The 19,225-nt window shown below is 39.1% G+C and overlaps 1 protein-coding gene and 1 pseudogene across 2 annotated transcripts in view; both read right to left on the bottom strand.

Moving 5' to 3' along the window:
- Cpb2 (carboxypeptidase B2) overlaps positions 1 to 19,225 on the bottom strand; it is a 65,719-nt gene that overhangs the window by 37,063 nt on the left and 9,431 nt on the right. For both annotated transcript variants that reach the window (XM_010637034.3, XM_010637033.3), the window contains exons 2-4: positions 10,188 to 10,263; positions 8,067 to 8,191; positions 5,642 to 5,750 (exon numbers count right to left, since the gene is read on the bottom strand). In XM_010637034.3, the coding sequence (XP_010635336.1) occupies positions 5,642 to 5,750; positions 8,067 to 8,191; positions 10,188 to 10,263 (310 nt within the window). The remainder of the gene's footprint in view (positions 1 to 5,641; positions 5,751 to 8,066; positions 8,192 to 10,187; positions 10,264 to 19,225) is intronic.
- Positions 1,966 to 5,143, bottom strand: LOC104871237 (annotated as a pseudogene).

The following is a 19,225-nucleotide window of genomic DNA, read 5'->3' as shown; positions in this document are numbered from 1 at the left end:
GCAGGCAGGCAGCTGAAAAAAAACCCCCTCTGGGGTCCTTGGGTCCTTCCTGGGTCTGTTTTCGCGCAGGCCGGGAGCTCCCGTGCAGGCCGGGAGCTCGCGCGCACGCCGCCGGGTGATCGCAGACCTCTTGCCTTTTTCTTTAAGAAGTATTTTCTAGCAATTTTTTCCCATTCTAGTAGATAATTTAAGATTTCCTGGTGTAAGTCAGTGACAAAAATAAAAACAAAAGCAAAAGTGACAAAAGAAGAAGAACCCTCCTTCCCATTAGGGCCATCACATGGAAAGGGCTGATATAGAACCACTGTTAAAGAGGAGGAAAGATTTAGGGATTTCCCGAGAGAAAGACAGTTCTTATCAACTGGCCGGAAAGGATTAGGATTAGAGAGTGGGGAAAAGAAGTCCAAAATATTTTCTAGAATGTCATGGGGATAGACCGAACTGTGGAACCAAATTCATATATTAAAGTCCTAATCCCTTAGAATGTGACTGAATTTGAAGATAGATAGTTAAGTTACAAGGCTTAAAGGGTGGAAACTAATCTAACTTGACTAGTGTCCTTATAAGAAGAGGAAATTAGGACAGAAAGAGATACCCAGGATATGGATTGTAAATATCAGATACCCACAACTTAATGGAGGAGGGGTTTGTTTTTTTCTTTGTTTTTTGCTTATAAATGTTAAGTTGATTTATAAACACCGCTCTAGGAAGTTAGTTTGTCTGAAATGAGGAGACTTTGTCTAAATCTGAACATACAGCAAGTGGGATTAGAAGTCATGGTGGCAAGAGAAAACCACAGCTGGCCTGCTGCAGCCAGCACAAAAACAAGCACAGCAGGGCACACGTAGGGACAGAGGTGAAACAATTTAGGAAACTTAAGAAAGGAATGTTCTGCTCTGAGAGGAAAGACATCAGGATAAAAAATTACAAGTGTTTTAACTCCAGCCCTGTCCCCAACTCAGTGAGCAAGGTGGAAGAAGACAGCTGAATCAAACAGGCAATTCTGTAAAAGTAAACTTGGAAACCCTAAAATTTTATTGAAATCTATGCTTGTTTTGCTTTTAAAAAATTAATCTCTCAAAAGGCCCACTTTAGTGACATGCTCACCCCACTGGAAAGGAACCTGTGTCAGTGATGTACTCAAGTTGAGCCACGTCACACTTCTAGACCCAGGTTTGTACAGGTACATGTGTGTCTTTAAAGGCAGCCATGAGGCTCAGGTGACTTCGAACAGTGCGCATCACTTATGTGGTAATGAAGGAGCAAGAGCCATGTTGCCCACCGTTGTACTAGGGATTGAACTCAAGACCATGTGCTTGTGAGGCAGACGGTAGCACCACTGAGCTAAATCCCCAGTCCAAGAACTTTTTCTTTTCTTTTTTTGGTTTTTTGAGACAGGGGTCTCACTATGTAGTTGAGCCTGACCTGGAACTCACTATATGTAGCGCAGGCTGGTCTTGAACTCACAGCGATCCTCCTGCCTCAGACTCTCGAGTACTGGGATCACAGGCATGCACCACCACACCAGGCAAGTTTTTCTTTTTTTTAAAGTAAGGATATCTATGAATTTCCATTTGGCTTTGTGCTCATGAAAGGGAATGGAACCACAAGTAAGGAAGCACCACAGCAAAACAAGGGCACTTTCCTCCCTGATCCCTAACCCCTCCTCTTTCTTACCTAATTCCTACTTATAATAGGAAAGTTGTTATACCTTAGGAAATACAGCTTTCCACCAAGATGAGAGAGATCCTCACCTAACCGAAGTCAGGTCTTTCCCCTTTCAGCTACTCTGAAAAAAAAAAAAAAATTCCCTCCTCCCCTGCTGCTTCATGAACACATCTGCTCTGCCCCGATAGCTACACCTACTGGACAAGCACACTTGACAAAGTGGAAAGCAGTGGTTAGTTTCTCTTCCTGTGTTCCACTAGCAGGTTAGAAAGCTTCTGTGATAGAGAAAATGGGGTACGGTGGTGGGGGCTGAAGAAGAGACTAAGAGCTTGATTCCTATTCTGGCCAAAGAAAGCAAGATTAATGGAGGAGGAGTAATAAAAGAGACTGTGCACAGTCCATTGTGTTACCATGGGGACAAGTGTGATGACTGGGAGATGGGGAAGAGCAAGACTAGGGTGAAAAGTAGGAGGGGCTCAATGCCGGAAGTCCATTCCTCTTAGTTTCTGTGCTGGAAGGGCTTGTCACCAGTCTCACTGAAAAGACCTGTGCAGCTAAAGGCTTCTGTTGCAGTAGAGGGGTCACAACTGGCAGAAAGACTGTGGTCTGCAAGGTAACCCTGCTTCTCCTGGCAGGGAATGCAGATGCTGGTGCTATGGTTGACTATGTCATCAGAAAAGTCACTGATGTTGGAGATTTCATGGAATCCAGTTAGGTGTTGGGCATTGTTCCCGCCCTCCCTGGGAGTATAGGTGCACATGTGGTACTGGTGCTGCTTGCTTACTTTCTAGATGGCCTCCTCAGTGTCATCTTTCTCCCCCATGGTCTTTGTGCTGAAGTTGGTATAGCAGCCAGTACCAGTCCAGTTCCCAGGAATGGGCTTAGGATCAAAAGTTGCTATGACTCCAAAGTTTTCACATGCACTTTGCAAGATGCAATGAGCTATGCAGAGATCTCCCACTGAGATTCTTTTATAGGATCCTATTTAGAATTCCCACTGGGCAGATATGACTTCAGCATTCATCCCATAAGCTTGACTGTGGTGTACAAGCAGGCTCAATAATGAGCTTCCACAATATTCCTGCCATAGTATTTTTCTGCTGTCACACCAGTAATATGGACCTTGGGACCCAGGGAAGCATTGGAAGGCCAAGCAAAGGGGTGCCCATTTGTCCCCATGGGAGTATATTCCTGCTCCATTCCCAACCAGTGGCTCTGGTTTCATACTGAATCAATAAGTGCTCACTAGAAAAACAGATTTAATGCAAGATATATAAATGCATAAGAATTTACAAGATTGGCTACCAATGCCCACCCACAGAGTCAGTTGTGGAAAAAATACAAAAAGGTTGTCTATGTGCTAGAGATCTAAAGGATCCTGTTGAAGGTCTGGAGTGCACTGTACGGTCCCATGTGAGTTTATATGAGGAGGATGAAGGGTCTTCCTGGAAGGCTGAAGGGTCTGTGTGGGAAGTCAGCAGATGACGTCCAAGAAGAAGGTGAAGACTGGGGTACTCTGGAGAAAGAGAAGTGAGCCTTTCTTCTTCCTTTCCCTTGTACTCCATTCATGCAACAAGCCTATTGGTCGGTGGCACCCACAGCCAGGTGGTGGCAGTACTCACACCCAGGGTGGGTCTTCTATTTTCAGTAAATCCCTTCAGTCATTCCCAGAATTACGCTGATCCAATTTAGTTGGCAATTTCTTACTCAAATTGACACAACCAATTAATTATCATATGTACCTTTTCATTATCCATTTACAGGTGTGCCCTAAATTGAATTCCATTTATACTACTTGAAAACTTTACAGAATACCTGCTTACTGTGGTCTTTCCAAAAAGGGTTCCAGAAACAGCAATAGGGATAAAGCACGCATCACCGTTGGAGCCCTCAGTCTGGAAGGTGCAAAAGCCATCAAAATCCCTCCCAGACAATGAACCTTCTGCACATTTGGGCTCACAGTTCAGGTCTTAGGGTGCAGTCTTATGGTGCAGTTCTTCTCCAGAACTGTCAGTCCAGATGTACATGGACTTTGTGGCCCTGAGGCAGGAACACATTCACCTGCTGGATGCCTTTGTTCAAGCAAGAACTTGCTGAGGTGGCTGTGATGGAAGATGTTCTGGGCCGTGAGTAGGTAGGTGCATAGCAGCTTTGAGAACGAGGCGAGGACAGTGTGGAGGACGCTGGTGTACGGCCAGATGTCTAGCTCTTCTTGTCTTTGCTCAGAGGTTTATTTTGACTCATGTTTTTTTCCTTCTTTGCAATTTTGACTCATAGTTTTAAGAAGATTCAGTCCATGGTTGGACAGCTCCATGGCAGAAGAGCATAGGAAGGAAAGGTACTCACTCTGTAGCAGGCAAGGAGCAGAGAAAAAGAGAGACCAGAATACCCACATCCAGGTCAGCCCCCAGTGACCCACCTCCAATAGACCCTATCTTTTATACCACATTCAGCTACTGAACTCATGAATGGATGAAGCAGCATCCCAGGGGTCCAGTCATCTTCCAGACACATAAGACTTGGGGGGGGGGCTTCTATCTGAATTATAATGTGGATACACAGAAAAAGCCCTGTGAGGACACAAGAAGGCAGCCATCTACAAGTCAAGGAGAGTGGCCTCAGAAGAAAACAAATCTGCTGGCATCTTGACCTCAGACTTTTGGCGTCTAGAACTGTGAGCAAATAAACTTATCATGTTTAGCCTACATAGACTGTGGTATTTTGTTATGGAATCCCTAGCAAGACAACACAGTCATATATTTGTTTTTCCTGTCATTTCCAAAAAGAAAACAACTTTTTAAACAAAAAAATTAAAATATATTAAAAACACTTGTGTTAAATCATTTCCCTTTCTTCATCAAACTCAATAAAACAGTGACATGTTCATCTTCTATAGTTTGCAAATCATGCCTACCTAGCCCTCCGCATTTTTGTTCCACATTGCTGGTGACAGATGCTGGATGCGAGTGTGAAACAGATGTAGGATATGAGTGATAAAAGAGGGGACACAATTTTAATACCCCTATCAATCAGCCTGGTACATTGGTTCTAGAAGCAGACTGAGTTCTGGTTTAACTAACTGGAAAGGAGCAGGTGCTCTTAACGATTAAAATTAAAATTGATTCTTATTATCTATGTCTTAAGTGTCTGAAAGCCATGGACGTAGTTCCTCATGGTTTCTGGTCACTTAGTCAAATATATTAAACATACTTATATTAGACAATTTAGCAGCATAGACTCCTAAGGAAGAACAAAGTTTGACTTTTTCTGTTTCTTGGCGTATACTGCACAAAACAGAAAATCTTCAGAGGGATTTACCCTGCAACTAAAAACCATGGAAAAATGGATCTTTGTGTACTATGTGAAAGCTTACTGAGGGCAGTTGAACATCAAAAATATTTTCAGATTCCCTCTAGGAACCTATAAGTACTGAGAGGAAAATAATCCAGTGTCTTAAAGATAAAAATACAGGCATTACTATTATCACTACTGTATTAGTTTAAATAGGTTGCTCATCAAAGGAATAAAACACATTTATTTATAGTATATTAAATGTAAGTGAATATATTGTTTTAATTTATTGACATAATCTTGCAGTTATTTACTAAGAGTAAATTTTGGATAATGGTCCAAAGACACATGAATAATTGGACAGGTAATTTTTTGTGGTGATTTAAATTTTAAAATCCTGTATTTCATTTTCTGTTGTTCTTTAGCATGCAGTGCTACCCCTAGAGACTGGAGATACTCTTAGCTATGCACAAACACCCTCCTTCCAGATAGTTTTCCACATACATCGCAATCTTCCCAGGGAAGATGTCTACAAAATGATGAATTCCTACCATATAATCAGCTGAATTATGATTTCTTTTTCATCCTCCACCAATCACAGTTCTTTGATAATTTCTATTGTTGAAATGGTAATTGTGGTTAAATGAAAATAGTAACTTTGAAGGGCGGTGTGATGACTTACCTCATTTAGTGAGTGGTATTGCTCGTAGTATGATGATGAGGCCCGGGGGCTGACTGTGTCATTGGAAGTCTGCTGTCGAATAAGATCTTCTACATCTCCCATCAAAACGCTGTGGGGTAAAACGGGGTGAGTTGGCTTCCATGCAAAGCACTGGCCTTCTCACGAGGCCCACTACAGGCATAACAGGTGAATATGTGGAGATAATAGCTAGCAGATCTAATAGTAGCTAGCAGTTCCTCAAGGTAAAAACATCATCACCTCACACTGTGATAAGCTGAATTCACCATTTCAGCAGAGCCTCAATGGGCACTGAGTGACAGTACCTCTGACTGGGTGTGGTTTCAGGACCTCCAAAACCTCACCCTTTCCCACCAAATCTGCTTTTCCTGATTGTGATTCTGTAACACCCCCCACAACCTATACTGAGAATCAAACTCGGGACCTTGTGTTTGTAAGGCAGGCATGGAGCCACTGAGCTAAATCCTTGGCCCTGTAATGTCTTTTATATGAACACCTAGATTAATAGACAGTGTCTCCAATGCAGAGTAATATCTTATGACTCTGTTTTCAGCTGAGGATCAAGGAGAAGCAGAAGGCTTTTTCTTCTTGTTTTCCACAGACCTACATTGGATGTTCTGCAGAGTCAAAAATGACCAAATTTTTTGAGAAATGGAAGTACAGGGAAAGAGAATATATTAGAAAGGCATCGCACTTATTGTATTAACTAGGCAAATACTTTAGCTGAATTAAAGCATCAGCATTGGGATGAGCTATTTGAAATTAGCTATCATATTAAGAAATGCCCATCAGTTGGAAACTGGATAAAGAAGATGTGGTTTTTCTATAAAATGGAATACTCCTCAGCCATAAAGAATGAGAAATTAGATTCATTCATGGGAAAATGGATACATATTGAAGATATACTCCTAAATGAAATAAGTAAGTCACACATGTGTAAATACCGAATAGTTTATCTGGTGTGAATAAACTGCAATAATACATAAGATCCTAATAAGGTTACTGACATTGTGAAATGGAAAGAAAGGGGCTAAAGGTGTAGGGAAGGTGGGATGGATAGGGGAAGGGTAATAAGGAAAAAGAAAAAAAATATGAGGTAAAGAAAAGATGGAAATAAAGTGTTTGTAGATGCGGAGGGGAGGGGGGGTGAAGAGAGGGCAGGGACAAGGGGAAAAAATGAGAACCAAGACCTGTCATGTAAAGGTACAAGATCCCAATGATAAATGTAACTGTACTGTATACCTAAAATGTACCAATAAACTCAATTAAAGCTGAAAAAGCAAAACAAAACCCAATGGAAGCCAAAAGCAGAAACAGTTTTTTTAAAAAAAGAAAGAAATGTTTCTTTTATTTACACCAGTGGGTAAAATCCAAGGTTTTGGGGTTGGGAGTTTAGATCAGTGATAGACAGATTGCCTAGCAAGCATAGAGCCCTGGGTTAGATCCCCAGCATCAACCCTGCCCCCAAAACCAAGGCTTTGACATCAGAAAGATTTCAGTTTGACTTCTAGTTCCCGTGTGTTTCAGTTGGTTAACATGGAGAAATTCTTTTTTTCTTTTTTTGAGAAATTCTTTTATAAGTTTAAAATTTTTATTTAAATTGCAATAGTATTTATCATAAGGTTGAACAAGAATTGGTTCAGCACAGTTCCTTGAAGGCTGTTAACAACTATAATATCTTACTCATAATGATGACAGCATTTTATCCAGATACACAGAAGAGAGCGTGGTCCCAAGGAAAGTATGAAGGAGGGGAGGAGAATGGCAGTCGGGCATGTCGGATAAATACCAAGGGAACAAGGGCTGGTCTCTGAACAAAAATCGTGCATAATTTAAAAACTTAAAGACCATCTATTTGTCATGCTAGTTGCTATCTTACTCCCTAATATACAAAACTGAGGCACAAAGGAGTTAATAAATCCTGTAAGATGACACAGATGGTAAGTGTCAGCGACAGATGCAAACCCAGGTTCTCCACAGAGTCAGATTTCTAGTCTAGGGCCACATATTCAGAAATGTTTGCTAACTTTGTGAAGGAAGAATTAACACATGCTAAATCCGTTCCACCCCCCAAGAGAAGCTTTTGAAAAGCGGCGTCACAAAGCCTCCCATGGTGAATGACAGTTTGGCTCTCCAGTTCTGGAAACAGAATAATCACAAAAGAGGAACAGTAAGAGCCTCTATAGATCATTGAGTCTAACCTTATTCCCAGGAAAAGAGCTGTGGTTATGAGAGATTAAACCATTGGTCACAGAGCTGGGCCTTGGGTTTTATCACCAGCCCGCCTCACAGACTTCCATGCTGCCATGTTTAATGTGCTTTATTTCTCCAGAAAGCAGTTATACCATCTCCTAATGAACAATGGACGTTTATAATAGCTGTTTGATATATATCAAATTATGCCTACCTGAATGGAATTCTGCTCTCATTTAAATGGGCTTTCACATTGCTTACATCAGACGCATTCACAAAAAAATGGACTTCTTTTTTCTTTTCAATAAATTCCGCTGTTACTGGCTGCCACAAAACAATCTATAGTTTCAAGGGGGAAATTGATTAAAAGCAGTTGTTCTCATCTGTAGCTAGAGCCATAAAAGTTGTACGTACAATAGATACATGAAAAGGAAATTTCTTGGCTATTGGTATTCACCCATACATATGATAATACAAACATTTATTTGCAGTGAGCTCTTTTTATTCTTCTTTGTAATTTTAGGTGTAAAAGAGGGCCTGGAAACTACCCAGTGTGCAATAAATATCTGACAAGACAATGAATGAATGCATATATAACTCAACTATAAAACTGGATGTGTATGTCAGTTTTTTTTGTTTTTTTGTACCAGAGATTGAACTCAGGACCTTGGGCTTGCCAGGCAGGTACCTGAGCTACATCTCTGGTCCTGTAAGCCAGATTCTTAAGAATAAAAAAACAAAATGTTGCCTAGTTGATTAGGCAGTACATTGATTTTATTTAGGCCAGGTATGGTGGTATACCCTGTAACCCCAGCACTCTGGGAGGCTGAAGCAGGACGCTCACATGTTCAAACCCGGCCTGGGCAACTGAGTGATTTAGCAAGACCCTGTTTCAAAAATAAAAACGGGCTGGAGATGCAGCTCAAAGCAAATGTCCTGAGTTCAATCGGCAGCATCCCCCTCAAAAAACTATTGGTTCTATTTAATAAAAATTCCATATACTTCATATTATTATCCTGTGAGCATTCCTTTTGGTTAACCTAATGGCCTTTGGGCAATACTTTCCAATAATATTTACCTTTTATACTATTTCAGTGCACCTTTCCAAAGACCTTTCACACTCATTTCCTTTGATCATTGTAACACAACTTTGATATAAATCAAGCAGATATTATTTTCATTGTTCAGATGAAGAAAGTAACGTTCATCACTAATTTGTCTAAACCCATACATCAAATAGCAAAATAAGAAATAAAGTTCTAATTAATCTTTGATGCTTCCTTCAGTGGTAGTTCATCTCTATCCTGGTGTGGTGGCCAAGAGTATATACCACTTAGGCCTCCTGCTGCCAAGAGTATACGTGAGCAGGGCTGAGTGTTTGCCTGTTTTAGTGGTCACTCATCCCTGGCGATCCACAGGCTGCAGCCAGCAGTGGTTGAGCACTGTGGGCACCCTGATGCAGATCCATTGCTTCCAGCCATGAGGCTCTTACAACAGCTCGTTTAGCTAAACAACAGCCCTGTGCTAGCCCAGCCTCTGTTGGAAGTGCTCTGCAGACTCATCCTCCATGCAAGACCCCTCTTCCCGCAGAGAGGCTGCACCATGCTCTGAAGGAGCTCCTTGCTGTCTCCACTTCTCTCCTTTTACTCCTAGCAAGCATTACCATTATCTGTTGCACTTCTGATTTGGTGTGGCCTCTGATTCTCAGAGAACACTGACAAAGCCATCACTTTTCTAACCATGACACTTTGTAACTCTGGTCAATTTTCTACATCTTAGACATTCTGGAGAGGTGGGTCCCAAGCGTGGAAATTTTTTAACTTCATATTTTTATTAGTACATGTTGCACTACATAGTGATGACATGCCTCATGGGGCTTTGATACATGTCCATAACTCATTGTAATTCTTTTTATCATCACCTTTCCTCCTCTCTCTCTTCGCTCTCTCTGTTTCTTGATCTCCTTCCCTTTTAGAAAAGATCTATCTCCCCTTTTCTTATTGTCCATCTATTATTTTTCACTTTATTTATGTTCTGAGTTTCTCACATATTCTTTGGTTAAGAAATTACTCTTTTATAAGCAAAATTCTATTGGACTTCTGTTATTAGAGCAACTTTACAAAGATATACAATTATGACATTGTCTGAAACCCCAACAGCACAAATGAAGGTTTGATGTTGGGAATTAACAGTCAGATGATTATGGGAAGGAAAAAGCCTATAACAAAAGAAATCAAACCAGATACATATAGGTCAGACAAAATATAAGAAGGAACATGGCATACAATACTCATACAAAATAAAACCAATATAAATATAAATTAGGGAAAATTACCTCATAAGTTGTGGTAGTATTCTGTAGAACTTGAACTTGCCTAGAAGTTCTAGGAAGAGCAGATAAAACCTGGCCACTGGGAGAAAAAAAATAAAACAAGGATTTAATGTTAAGTAAAAATGTGAAAATTAGATGCATTATACTAGGAGGAAATTCTAGGTAACTATAAAAAGGAACCAAATTTAAAATATTACCAGGACAGAGGATCTCATTCATAGTAGGTATAAAAATAAATCTATTCTTTAATTTTTTTCCTGTTAAGCAATCACAAAAGAAACAGCTCTCTTGAGTGGAGGTTTACAGAGTACTTTTATCCTGTGTTGTGTGTCAAAAAAGCAAAAAAAAAAAAATGCATTTGTCTTTATTGATACATAAAAGTAGAGAAAACTCTTGTACACTGTCAATGAGAATATAAATTGGTACAGTCATTGTGGAAAATAGTATGGAGATTCCTTAAAAAATTAAAAATAGAACACTATTTGATTCAGTGATCCTACTACTACGATAGGAAATCAATATGTCCAACTCCCATGTTTACTGCAGCACTATTCACAGTAGCCATGGAATCAATCTTAGTGTCAATCAGTGGATAAATGAATATAGAGAATGTGGTATACATGTACACACCATGGAATACTATTCAGCTGTTAAAAAGAATAAAATACTGTCATTTCTGGCAACATGGATGAACCGAAGAACCTTATGGTATGTAAAATAAGTCAGGGTCACAAAAACAAGTATCACACTGGTATATGGAATCTAAAGAAGCTGACCTCACAGATGGAGAGTAGAAGAGTGGTTACCAGAGGCTGGAGAGGATAAGGAAGAGGAGGTGATGGACAGAGACTGATCAATGGGTAGAAAGTTACCCATTTAGGTAGAAATAAAGTTTGGTGCTCTACTGCACAGAAGAGTGACTTTGGTTAATATTATACTGGCTATTTCAAAATAGCTAGAAGGATTTTGAATGTTCTCATCATCACAAAGAAATGATACGTGTATGAGATATAAATATGATAAATACTATTTGATTATTATGCACTTTATACGCATACCAAAATATCACACTGTATCTCATAAATATGTAGAAGTACTGTGCATCAATTAATAACAAAAGTAAAAATTACTATTCACTTGACATTGCATTTTCAAGATACATAGCGAATATTTATGCTAATGCTTGTTTATTTCTTTATAAATAGAAATGACTATCACCATCCCTCTTAAATCCAACCTCTTTGCCACCTTGAAGTTCCCTGTGGGTTCCTTGTACCTACCTACTCCTTTAAAATTTCACATTCTTTCACTTTTCTTTACAATATGGATTCTTAAATATGTGTATGAATTTTTGTGTGCGGATTCTTAAAGAATACACTTAGGTTTATTTGATCCAGTTTTATAAACATGTAGATGTATGTATTCTTTTGAATCTCATCTTAGCTTACTAGAACTCCAGTACAATTGAATAGAAATGGAGATAAAAATGAAAGATAATTTTTAAGGAAGATCTTCTAATGTTGCACCATTAGAATGCTTGTGGTAGATTTTTAGTGTTGCCTTTTATTAAAGAAATTCCTACTCTGCTGAATTTTTATCATGAATGGGATGGTTTTAAGAGATGAGCATATGGGTTTTGCTTTAGTTTCTTAATTTGGCATACTATATTAACAGATTTCATAAAAAGCTGACATTTGGCTTAATTTCTTATTTTTGCATTTTCTTTGCCATATTTCTTTGAGCCTTGCAACTACTATAGGGCTGTGAGGAATTCTTAAAATTTCTTGCACAGACTAGGCAAATAGATTGACATGACTGATCATGACTTTCTTTACTTTCACATGTCATTATCTCAGAAAGAGAATGATTTCTTAGCAAATTGTGTCCTATCTGCCACATTCTAGTACAGTTACAAACAATGGAACTAAGGAAGTCACTCCCTTCCATCCATTTAATTCTAAACAGCACCCTATGGCCATTCCTCCTTCCATTTTCCTAAGAGAGGTAAAAAATAAAATAGTGAAAACCCAGGAGATCTCTGACACTGTAGGTGAGAGGGCATGTGTATTGGATTTCCTATCCTGACCTTCAGTCACCTTCATCACATCCCCACTTAATTAAGGAATCATAAATAGGGGCTACATCTCACAAGTATATTTAGGATGAGAGTGAATTCTGGGAAAATTTTTTGTGGTGAGAGCCCCTGAGATGACTCAGAGAGATTCAGGGGAGGCGCCTGGGCTGAGGAGTTTAAAAAAGCCTGATTTATCCAGGTTGTTGCCATTGCTGTTTCTGTGTGCTATGATTTGTGTGTAGTGCTTTAAGCTTATATCAATTTCAGTTTTGCTTTTATTTTTGCCCTTGTAAACTTCTGGCTCTGAAGAGAATGAGCTGGAATGAAGCTTGTTACAGAACAAAGGCTAATAGACTTAGAGGGCACTTACAAATAAAAGCCTTAAAGTTGAGTGATATAAAGGTTATATGAGATTTAGGGTAATTTATATATTTATGTGTGTGTTAACATTCAGATATATACTGTCTTCCCAAAAGTCCTACTGATGTTGTTCATGGATAAATACACACTCATGATATTAGCCCAAATGCTTTTTGGTTTATATAGCTTAACAATGGACTAATTTAAATCAGTTGGTAAAAGTAAGTGCCTTTGAAGTTGGTGACACATTTTCCTTCAGGTTTTTATGATATCAAAAGTGGTCTTATGAGTACAATGCCTATTGACTGTATACAATGACTTAAAATATTATATAGATACAATTATAACCAATCCAAAATGTTAAGTATTATGATTGGTTCTCATGAGTTATTTGTAAAGATTGTTGAGGTAACTAGGGATGATAACACATCTAAATAAATATTAGTAATATATTTAAGTTGGAAATAACCAAAAGGTTCAGTTTTCCTAGCCCAGACTCAACTGTTAGAATTCACCATCCATCTGCTCCAACATGGTGACCTGGTGTTGATGAAGACCTGGAAAGAGGACAAACCATAGCTGACCTGGGAAACCCCCTATCAAGTATCACTATACTGAAGTCAGGGGACCCATAGGGAGCAATGGGAGGTATCGGGGTCACCTGAAAAACTGTTAAAGCTGAACTCTAAAAAGAGAAAGAACAAGAGCTGATTCACTCTTTGGAAGCTAATTTGGATGGATTACTATATAAAAAAAACTAGAGATTGGATTGGGAGATTAGGAGCTTGGAAAGGGTTTCTTGACTACCCCATTAAACTGATAATTAATATAACTAAAATCACAGCTTCTCTAACTTTGAGATTTGATTCCTGCCAAGTACTATCCTGTAAGTCTAAAATGTTGCAGGATCAGACGCTAGGTAGGCTTGTCCTCATGGTTGAATCTAATTTGTCTCAACTAAAGGCTACCCCAACTCACTCCCTAATTTCCAGAGCAGTGATCCTACAATGGTAGAAATAATCTAAATAAAAGATGAGGTAGGATATAAAGAGATGAAAGGCTAGGTCAAACAGGTAAAGTTTTCAGCTCAGTCTCTTAACAAAAATGACTACTATGTATGCACCATGGCAAGACCACAGGCACAGGTGGCTCCTTTGCCTTCAGGAGGAATACTGATCCATGCATTACATGGTAGTCTTATAGCAGGACAAGGATGCCTAGGAAAATGAGACTTGTAAACGTCTGTTGCTGCTGTTCCCTGTGATGCAGGAGATGGACCTGAAGGTCACTCCCTTCTCCTTGGGGAATGTGTTACTCTTCTTGACTCTCTAGGTGGGCAGAACAATTCACTGAATCCATGGGGGACTTGACTATCTGCATCTACGTCTGTCATGTCATGGGTGGACCATGCACCTACTTTTCCTTACCATTCCCCGTGTTTGGTGGTTCTGTGGGAAAAGGAACCTCCGTAGTTCATTACCTCCAAATCGGACCAGGACTGTGCCTTAGTCCAGCTGTCCGTTCCCTTCAACCTAGCATTCCATCAGTTCCCAGAGAAAGAGACTTCTCAAACTCAGAGATCCTTACCAGGATCCTTTGATCCTCACATATATAGAGAGTAAGCCGAAAAATGTATAGACCCTTCAGCAGTTTGCCATACTAATAAATGTCTGGAAGGTAATCGCCACTGCTTTGAGTGCCTCTTGTAATTGTAGACACCAAAGGGTACTTGTATTAATCTTATGATGTCTCAATAAGTTTAGTATTAAAGTACTGATACAAGTTTTTCTTTTCCTGATGTATACATTTTTTTACTCAATTGGGGTACCCAGAGGAGTCCTCAATCAATTTAAGGCAAAGAATCAGATAGCTATCAGGTTCGTGTCAGTATTCTTTTGGTTAATAAAAGCATAGATTGGATAAACTATATTTATTACAATTAAAAAGATTTATTAACTCTACAAGAGATTCAATTCAAGGCATGGCTAGCCAATTAGATGCAACTAGCTGGATGGCTTGGGAAAACTGGATTGCTCTAGATATGATATTGGCAGAAAAAGGGGGTGTCTATGTCATGTTAGGAGGAAAGTGTTGCACTTTTATCCCTAATAACAAAAGGGATCATCACTAAGGATTTACAGAGCCTCTCAACTTTAGGTAATGAACTCACTGAAAACTCTAGAATCTGTGGTCCCTCTACAGGGTGGCTAGAAAACTGATTTTGAAAATGCAAAGACTTACTGGGTTCAGCTCAGAAATCCCTCAATATTATGGCTGGAGACTTAACTGTCATAGAGTGCTGCATCATTCCTGGTGCCAGAGACCTGGCCCAAAGAATTGAGACTGCTCAGACTAAGAAAATATCTGTGGCCTAACAGTGACATAATCTCTTCCAATTAGAGAAAAAGAGTCAACTTAATGTCTTATGAAGAAAATAAATTTCCATTAGAAAGATTTGAAAACTCAAAAGTTTGAAAAGGGGACCAAAGATCCTATAATAAGGAGAGGGCGAGACTGTAAGAAGTAAAAATATTTTTGATTGGCCCATATTTCATTAATGACGCTTATAAACCCTGAGACTTAGCTCAGTCAGCTAGTAGACAAGGACACACAGGCTTTAGAAAGACTCATCTCAGATAAGGTTCTGGGGTAAGAGATAATTGCTAACCAAGTTTTCCCAAATCCTGGGAAGCCAAAAAACTAAAAATAACCACAAAGAGAAGTATAAAGGGGAGAAGCGATAAGAAGGGAAGGGGGAAGGGAAACAACGGGTGTGAGATGAAATAGACGGCTTGAGAGAGACTGAGAACCCCAGATCCTAGGCCATGGGAGTGGGGAAGGGACTTCTGAAAGTTAGGAATAAAAACAAAGTTTCTCAACTAGGGTGTGCCTGTGTGTATAGATGCCACACTTATAAGATTATATGGATTAAAAGCCTTGATTTCATTGCCTCTGGAGTCCAATTTCTTTTTTAGGCTAGAAATAAATTTATTTCTTACAGAACTGTAAAAACAATTATGAGAATGAAAAATTGGATCACAGAGACTATAAACTGGGAAATTGTATGTTAATTCCTGGTACAAGTTTAGTATATTCAGCCACTGTTTAAGTATATGAGTTCAAGGCTATGTATTAGAGCATTATTCATAGTAACAATAACTGGAAACCTATGTAAATACTTATCAACAATCAGATCATTGAACGTTGGTGGTATCTCCAAAATTTAGAATGTTTTGAAGTCATTATAAAAAATAAGTTTGATTTATTAGTTAACTTATGAGGTGGGCATTCATAATGTAGTAAGAGGAGAGAAGGAAGATATGGCAAGCAATAATCCTATTTTTAATACTAAGTTAGAATTGCTTCTCGGCCTTTTAGCTAAGATCAAGTGTAATACTAAATTAGAAAGAAAAAGGAAGTAGAAGAAAGTCATGAATAAATAATGAACAGATTGTTTTCAATGATTTTGAGGGTGAAGGATGGTAATTGAAGGTGAGAGGAAGACGGATAAAGTGAGACTGTTTTTAAAAGAAAGGTCTTTCTAGTGCCATAGGGAGAAATGCTATTCAATGATTATAAAATTATACACAGGGACCGATAAATGCAAAAAGAAATTCACGAAAGAGGGTTACCATTAAAATGTTAAAGTTGTTTATTTTCAAGGTAATGAATTTTAAGTTTTTTCATATTAAAGATTAAATATTAATTTTCTTATTCTTTTATTTAATCAAGAGAAGATATTTAAAGGCTACTTTGACTGTAAAAAACCACTACGAAGCTTCTCAGTTATAAGGAACAGGAAAAGGGGTCATATCAGAGAAACTGCAATGGGCCTTGGTCCCCTGTGAGCCATGACAACACCAGACTAATTAGAGAATAAAGACAGGAAAGGAGAATTAGGGAAAAGCCTGGGTTTGGGGCCTGATCAGTGCTGCTCTACACAGCACACACAAAGGCACTCTGAGCTTGACACTATTGGGTTTGTACTCTGAGCTTTGCCACTATTGATTTAGAGGGTGGCAATAATCCTAAATTGATGAGGATCTTATAATCAGAGGAAGTATCAGATGACCCAAACGGGGTGGTGGTAATCCTGTGATGATGAGGATATCATGCTGATGAAGATTTTAGGTCATGAGGAGTTTATGTTGGTTAGGCTAATATGACGAGCAAAAACATTCTTACAGATATAGATGGGATGAGAAGCTGATAAGGAATTTGTCTATGCCCAGGTGAAACCTTTCTTTTTGTATTACTACTAGGTTCTCAAAGAATCAGGATGTCTTAAGCTGATGTAATCTTGCCCTTGAGTGTCACAGAATCACAGGACCATGGAAGCCTCAACTGTGACCAGAGTCAAACTGGAGTTAAATTTTGGCATTGCTGGCATGCAGGTGAGAAGACTAGGCCTCAGACAGCCCTAATCATAATTTAATTGTGAAATGAATGTTTCCCCAAATTATGTAAAATGGCTCCCAACACTCAGTGATGCTAGTGACCCTCCTTCTCATCCCACCAGTATATTCCTTATTATTTTAATAAGTAGAATGTCTTCTGGGCCCATGGTAAAGCATGGGTTTTCTAGCCTTACATAGTATTTTTTAAACCTTAATATATGCTTATGAATCTTGATTTCCTTTTTCATTATTTGTCACTTTAGTTCTGAATTTCTGTTTCACTAGTGTAGGCCATTGTTCCTCCAAGCTTCAAAAAAATATCCTTAGCAGCTTGTTAGTGCTATCTCCCAAGTATCTAAAATAGAATGTCAATAGCATGAGCAAGTGTACCTCCTGTAAGGCATGGTCACCTTCCTTTACTGACACACCCAGCCAGCATTTCCATAGCCAGGTTGTGTCATGACTTTACCCTATTGATTTGGTGGTGAGGTGGGGGAAGGAGGGAGGTTCTGAAAGCCAACTGCAGGACAAGCTCCCCGACAGCAATAGAGACAATGAGATCCTTATATAATAGAAGTGTTCTGGCAGTACTTCACCATCAGCAACAAGTTAGGCACAACTGCTGTAAAGAGCAGCAAGGTCAGAGTAGCAGCCAGGGAGGCATGACCTTCAGAAAGCTATGTAGTTAATTAAATAACATGGAGTTCTTAGAGACAACATAGGTGAACTGCCAACAAAAGTATTGCTTGATCTTTACAATCAAAACAAATCAAGGATGGGTAATGAGAGAGGCTGAAGACAGTTATCTTTTTTTTTTTTTTTTTTTTTTTTTTTTGGCACTGGGGATTGAACTCAGGTCCTTGAGCTTGCAAGGCAGGCCACCAAACCGCTAAGCTAAATCCCCGGCAAGACAGTTATCTTAAACAAAAATCATTTTTTGGATCTCAGTCAGTTTTTATACCCAGAATTTCTTGGCTGAAGTAGAAGTCAGGTCCCCAAAAGAAAAGTCCTCACAATACTATGGAAAGTGTTCAAAATCATTGTGACCCTTGCAGCCCTTTATCAAAGAGACAGATGGCAATTTACTCAGGTAACCCTGCAGAATGCAGAAAGGAGAATACGTCAACATGTTGTGGTCTTTTGGATGTAGAGTCCAAGTTGATACTGAAATTTGGGGATGTGGATTCCTTGAGGAAGTCCAGCTCATAGTGGGGGCATTGAATCCATGGATCGCCCAAGTGAGCATTTTCCTAATTCCCAAATGTATAACAGAAGTGCACATACTTAGTAGCTGGCAGAATTCCCACATTGTTTCCTTCCTTGTAAAGTAAAATCTATGTAGTAGGGGGGATAAAAACTAAAAGGGAATTTCTAAAACTGCCTTCCAATGAGCCACGATAGGAAAAATATTTTCTTTTTAGTATATCCTGTGGGGTTGGGGGATAACTTTATTAGTACCATCCTTAAAGACCTAAGGAATACAGGGATGGTGGTTTACTTCAAATCTACATTTAATTCACCAGTCTGGTTCTCATCATTTGTGTCCACGGTGCTGGATATGTTATCATTACAAGGGCAATGCCTTAGGTACATGGTGTTCTGCTATTGGGCTGCCATACCTATAAAAACCAAACAAAAAATGAAAAACAAAACAAAACAGAAATAGTTAATATCCACTTAGTATGGATTCCAGTATATGCTCTTAATAGTCTTGCTTCAGCATAAATTGACTTTCTCACGCTCTGTGAAAACAAAGTCTATAAAGAGCAAGCCTGGGCCAGGAGTGGTGATCCATGCTTGTAGACCTAGCACTCTAGCAGGTTGAGGCAGGAGGATCATAAGTTCAAGCCTAGGTTGGGCAATTTAGCGAGGCTTTGTTTCAAAAATTTAAAAAAATAGAATTTGTATTTTTCTTTTTTGAGGAAACTGCCAAACATTTCCATAGTGGTTGTACAAATTTACATTCCCACCAATAATGTAGAAGAGTTCCTTTTTCCCAAAATCCTCACCAGCATTTGATGTTGTTGTTGTTGTTGTTGGTGGTGGTGGTGTGTGTGTGTGTGTGTGTATTGTTGTTGTTGCTGTTGTTATTACTGCTGTTGTTACTACATTCTTACTGGGGTAAAGTGGAGTCTCGTAGTTTTGATTTGCCTTTCCTTAATGGCTAAAAAAGATGGACATTGTTTTCAAGGTCTTAGTGGCCAATTGTA

The sequence above is a fragment of the Fukomys damarensis genome, unplaced genomic scaffold, assembly GCF_012274545.1.
Source record: "Fukomys damarensis isolate Sample0158 unplaced genomic scaffold, DMR_v1.0_HiC HiC_scaffold_38, whole genome shotgun sequence".
NCBI classification, from domain to species: Eukaryota; Metazoa; Chordata; class Mammalia; order Rodentia; family Bathyergidae; genus Fukomys; species Fukomys damarensis.
The sequence above is the reverse complement of the archived record's forward strand: the minus strand, read 5'-3'. Positions and strand labels throughout refer to the sequence as shown.